Raw genomic sequence first — 6,000 nt, forward strand, 5'->3', positions numbered from 1 at the left:
GTCCTCTCAGACAGGAGAGAGGGCCCAGAGGAGTCCCCTCAGACAGGAGAGAGGGCCCAGAGGAGTCCTGTCAGACAGGAGAGAGAGAGTGTCCAGAGGAGTTCTGTCAAACAGGAGAGAGAGCCCAGAGGAGTCCTGTCAGACAGGAGAGAGAGCACAGTGGAGTGCTATCAGACAGGAGAGAGCGCACAGAGGAGTTCTATCAAACAGGAGAGGGAGCCCAGAGGAGTGCTATCAAACAGGAGAGGGAGCCCAGAGGAGTGCTATCAGACAGGAGAGAGAGCCCAGAGGAGTGCTATCAGACAGGAGAGAGAGCACAGTGGAGTCCTATCAGACAGGAGAGAGAGCACAGTGGAGTGCTATCAGACAGGAGTGAGCACAGACGAGTGCTATCAGACAGGAGAGAGCACAGACGAGTGCTATCAGACAGGAGAGAGCACAGAGGAGTGCTATCAGACAGGAGAGGGCACAGAGGAGTGCTATCAGACAGGGGAGAGAGCACAGAGGAGTGCTATCACAGGAGAGAGCACAGAGGAGTGCTATCAGACAGGGGAGAGAGCACAGAGGAGTCCTATCAGACAGGAGAGGGCACAGAGGAGTGCTATCAGACAGGGGAGAGAGCACAGAGGAGTGCTATCACAGGAGAGAGCACAGAGGAGTGCTATCAGACAGGGGAGAGAGCACAGAGGAGTGATATCAGTCAGGAACATTACTTACACTTATTTATTTATTTTTAATCTATACTAATAAACGACATAAATTCAGTGGAAAATGGCGTTTTTTTTTAAACTTAAAATTTGAAGTCTGAAAATGAGTCCCAAAAATATGAACAAGCCTCGGTATGCACTCTGAGGGACATTTAGGAAGCCACACCAGCAGCTCAAATCATCAATAGTTGCATTTTTTTGAGCGGAAATAGAATTTAAAAAAAATTATAATAATTAAACATTTTAAAATATTCACACTTTTTACACAGAAATGTGACTTTTGTTGATTTGCGGCACTCACACCAAGGTGGAGCACCCTCCTCACATGCGACTTTAGGGCTAACTTGTGACATCTAAAGTCTCAGAAAATATACACAACCTCAAAGCTGGTGTACATTTCTGCACTGGGCACAATGGCTGCCATGGAGCTGCTAAATGCATTACACTAAAAACGGGCGGAGCTTTACACCAAAGCATGGCAGATGTTTACTCCCCCCCCCCATGTCTTTTAATAAGTACAGCTTCCTCCAGCTCAGCAGGACCACCTGCAGGGGAAAGCAGATGCATCATCAGTGTTTATACTCGTACAGGTGACCCAATGACTGTGGCGTTCCTTGTATCAGGTGGTGTTCTGGAACATGGGTGATCTTTTTATTATCTTGTAAAGGCCCATTAACCCGATACTAATAAGTACAATACATACTAGTCGATTCATGTACTATTTTTCCTAAGTAAAACAAGCTGCTGGCGTTCCCCAGGCACCAAAGACTTTTCAGCCCAATTTGTTCCATATGACAGCAGTGAAAAATGCAGAAGGGAGCACAGTCTAAAATGTGTCTCACAGAATCCCAACACAGTAACATTTTAATTATTATAATTGATCAAAGGATGTTTGCTCTGAAATTGAATTGGAGTGAATTAGGGCTGACATTGATTTGGCAACTGTTTACATCTTCGCTGGCAGAAGCACAAAGGAAATGCAGCTTTTGGGAGAGCATTACTTGGATGGCCTTTGTTGTCCTTAGCAGATTCCCCACAGCGGCCTAAGTATATCTCTCTGGCTCTAAATAGCTGAGGACATGTCGTCTACGGCTGTGGAACTACAAGTCTTCAGCTGTCCGGCCTTGCTGGCTTAGTTTTTATGCAAGACTTATTTGTAGATACTAAACTCAGTTTTTGAAGATTTTTTTTCGGGTGGGAGGTGTAATTGGATTTTGTAGATTGACCATTCTCAGTGCCACATTTTTTAGCAATATGGTATAATCTCTGCAGCAGCCACATGAGCAGCTTCGAGTGCGCAGATTTGGAATGATGCGGCTGTCCCCGTCCACAGCAGGAAGTCTCAGCAAATGGCACCTGCATTGCATCCAACCAATCTGCCTTTTATCTATATCTTCTGTGGAGGAAACTCCATCATTGGAAGTCATTCTCTCCCCCCACTAAACAGGCTTCGACAATAATGCTCAGTCAACCAATCCTTGTGAAATTAGAAAAGGTTTCCCATTAAAAGGTAGGGGATCCAATAATCTACCAAAAGGGAAAGTGAAAACGCATATAATGATAAAGTGCAAAAACCTTCTGCTCTGAAGTCTATGAGAACCGGATGTTAAAAAACCTGACAATAACTGATGATAACGGTTGTTGTTTTTTTTGTTTTGTTTTTGAACATCTGTTTGTTTTTTTTGTACTGAATATGCTCAGTACACCTTTACAAAAAGAAACGGATGTAACTGATAATGGATGAACATCAGGTTTGTTAAAGGAAAAAAACATTAAAAATAACGGATGATGGTCATCAGTTATCATCCATTAATACCAGTTATTGCATCAGTTTTTTTTTCCCAACCATTATTGTAAAATAACGGCAGTTAAAAAAAAGCAGGATGATACATGTAGTGTGAAAGGGGCCTAACAGGGTTAGTGTTCCCTATGCTTGTGGGTTGTCTTCCTGCATATTCACTCATTCACACATAGCCAGGGGCATTAAAGGGTACCTCTCATCAAAAAAACTTTTGATATATTATAGATTAATGTATGCAGAATAACTTTACAATTGCATGTTATTAAAAAAGATGCTTCTTTCTATTTAATTTTCCACTTCGAAGAAATGACCACTAGGGGTCTCCCTACCAGTCCTGGCAGCAAGCATTTCAGACTCATGCTGGAGTCCTAAACACTACGAGCTGCCAGTCTGCTTTGTTCACAAAGGAGAACACTCAGAGCTGCCAGCCTGCTTTGTTCACAGCCTGTTTGGCTGTGAACAAAGCAGGCTGGCAGCTCTGAGTGTTTAGGACTCCAGCATGAGTCAGAAATGCTTGCTGACAGGACTGATCGTGAAAAATACAATAGAAAGAAGCATATTTTTCATTAACATGCTATTGGAAAGTTATTCAACATTCATTAATCTAAAATATATCAAAAGTTTATTTGATGAGAGGTACCCTTTAACAGGGAAACAAATCAAATCTAATGGGGAACGGAGGTGTTTACTATAACAGGCAGGGTAGGAGTGGTGACCGGTCCTCTTCATAAACCATAGGAAGACAGGTTTATGAAGAGTCCTTCTGAAATATTAAGAGTTTAAGAAGAAATGCCTATTTTCTAGAACCTTCAAGAAAGTATCTCCATTGCCCCGAGACATCCCGTATACATGTAACATTTTTATCTAAGCAAAATTCTATAACATGAACTTTATCCATTTCAGGAGATCCTCAGGAATGAGCAGTTAAGACAGGACATAAGTGCCAAGGGAGACGACTTTCTGAGTACAGACAGGACTATGGCGAGCGCTGAAGGAAAACATGAAGTGGAGGCCCAGCCAATGAGAACACAGATAAAAGGACACGCTTCTGCTCCACTTTATGAGAAACCAACCCCGACTGAAGAGCCAACAAGCACTGCAAATACATTTGTGCCTGGATCCTGGAACCCAAAGAAAAAGTAGCAGGAACTATGAACGACATTATTAGGACTTATTCTAATGAGTTTTACCGCGGCACTAAGGTTATTTTGTTTCTTTCCTTCTTCCTCTTGATAGAATTTATTTGTTAGTTCCTCTTTATCAATACTAAACAATTATAATATATTGGAGTAAGTAAGAAAAAAAGGAATAGCACTACTTGCGATTACTACAGAACTGATAGGGTTAAACTTCAAACGAACAGCTCACACGGAGGCGGGTCCGAAAAAGGCCGTCAGCTATGGTAGTGCTGGGAAGATCCGAACATAGGAAAAATCAATGTGCATAGAAGATAGATTCAAAGATAAAATACCCGCACTCACCATTAGGTTAGCGACAGCCAGCTCCTAGGAATTAATGACGGTTAGACCAACGGAACGGGGACCATGCTGTATCGGGCGCTCAGGTGTGAGGCGATAACCGGTTATTTCGCGCTATGTGCGCTTCGTCCGGCCGCGCGAAATAACCGGTTATCGCCTCGCACCTGAGCGCCCTCTACAGCATGGTCCCCGTTCCGTTGGTCTAACCATCATTAATTCCTAGGAGCTGGCTGTCGCTAACCTAATGGTGAGTGCGGGTATTTTATCTTTGAATCTATCTTCTATGCACATCAATTATAATATATGTATATACAAAATGCAGGCAGCACACCACAACTAGAATCCAAATAAGCAGAGTTTATTCCATGATGTGAGAGAGACTAGGTTTCTCCAGCCTCACGCTGGCTTTCTCTCATTTGAGACGTGTTCTCTCTCACATCATGGAATAAACTCTCCTTATTTGGATTCTAGTTGTGGTGTGCTGCCTGCATTTTTTCTATGGATTGAAAAACCAATGGGCCGAGGTTCAGAAAAAGCGTGCACCCCTATTCTTTTTTTTTTTTTAATACTTTTTTTGGGATGTGCTGTTTCTATGGAATGTATATAATATATATACCGTATTTTCCGTCCTATAGGACGCACCGGCGTAAAAAGACGCACCCAATTTTTAGGGGCAAAATCTAAAAAAATAAAGATTTTGAACCCAATAGTGGTCTTCAACCTGCGGACCTCCAGATGTTGCAAAACTGCAACTCCCAGCATGCCCGGACAGCCGTTGGCTGTCCGGGCATGCTGGGAGTTGTAGTTTTGCAACATCTGGAGGTCCTCAGATTGAAGACCACTGCAGGAGGAGGTAATACTCACGTGTCCCCGCCGCTCCGGACCCGTCACTGCTGCCCTGGATGTCGCTCCATCGTTGTCGCCGTGTCCCCGTCGCTCCGGAACGTCTCTGCTGCCGGTCGGGTATCCTCGCTCTCCGTCGCCGCCATCACGACGTTACGCACGCCGACGCACGTACGCGACGACGTGATGACGAGCAAGGAGAGCGCCGGCCATACAGGGGATTCCTGAATGGAGAAGACACCGAAGAGGCAGGTAAGGTCCCCCCCGGTGTCCTGTAAGCACTAACCCAGCTATTCACCCGGCTATTTACCCGGCTATTCAGTCGGGCTGTTCGGGACCGCCGCGGCGGTCCCGAACAGCCCGACTGAACAGCCGGGTTAGTGTCACTTTCCCTTCAGACGCGGCAGTCAGCTTTGATCGCCGCGTCTGAAGGGTTAATACAGGGCATCACCGCGATCGGTGATGTCCTGTATTAGCCGCGGGTCCCGCCGACCGTTGATGGCTGCAGGGACCGCCGCGATAGGGGTGTATTCGCCGTATAAGATGCACCGACTTTTTCTCCCCAGTTTTATACGGCGAAAAATACGGTATATATTATAACCGTGTAATATGTATATGCCGAGGTATATTGTCCAAATACATAGGATCTATTCATACACAACCATACAAACTGAGGTTTTTCTATCAGATTCGGATAGGCTCATGTCCATCACATGCTGAATTACCTCACAATACAGAACCACACTGAAAAACCATATGGTGACACAAGAAGAGGTTACTGCTTATCAGAGTCTGAGAGTTTCTTTGAGCAAAAAACAGACTTGTGTTTCCAAAGAAATGGGAAATCTGAATAAATAACTTTTTACTTATTACTCATTAACAAATGCAGTGTTTGTTTTCCAAAAAGCATGTGGCAGTGCCGGCTCTGTCTTGGTTGTAGAGATGCCATCTACTGGAAATGTGTGTGACTGAGCAGAATGTGTCCAGTGGCAAGCAGGGTGCATATAGCTTAAAGGGGTACTCCGCTGCTCAGCGTCTGGAACAAGCTGTTCCGAATGCTGGAGCTGGCTGGGGGACCTCGTGGCATCATGGCTCCGCCCATCATCACACCCCACCCCCTCAATGCAAGTCTGTGGAAGGGGGCGTGAGAGCCACCACACCCCCCTCCCAT

The 6,000-nt window shown here is 44.8% G+C and overlaps 1 protein-coding gene across 1 annotated transcript in view; it reads left to right on the top strand.

The window, feature by feature from the left end:
- Positions 1–3,975, top strand: part of NDUFAF2 (NADH:ubiquinone oxidoreductase complex assembly factor 2) — a 141,201-nt gene extending 137,226 nt beyond the window's left edge. Inside the window, exon 4 of the mRNA XM_056541122.1 lies at positions 3,412–3,975. Coding sequence (XP_056397097.1) covers positions 3,412–3,651 — 240 coding nt within the window. The 3' untranslated portion in view covers positions 3,652–3,975. The remainder of the gene's footprint in view (positions 1–3,411) is intronic.
- The last annotated feature ends 2,025 nt before the right edge of the window (positions 3,976–6,000 follow it).

Source organism: Hyla sarda, chromosome 1, assembly GCF_029499605.1.
Source record: "Hyla sarda isolate aHylSar1 chromosome 1, aHylSar1.hap1, whole genome shotgun sequence".
NCBI classification, from domain to species: domain Eukaryota; kingdom Metazoa; phylum Chordata; class Amphibia; order Anura; family Hylidae; genus Hyla; species Hyla sarda.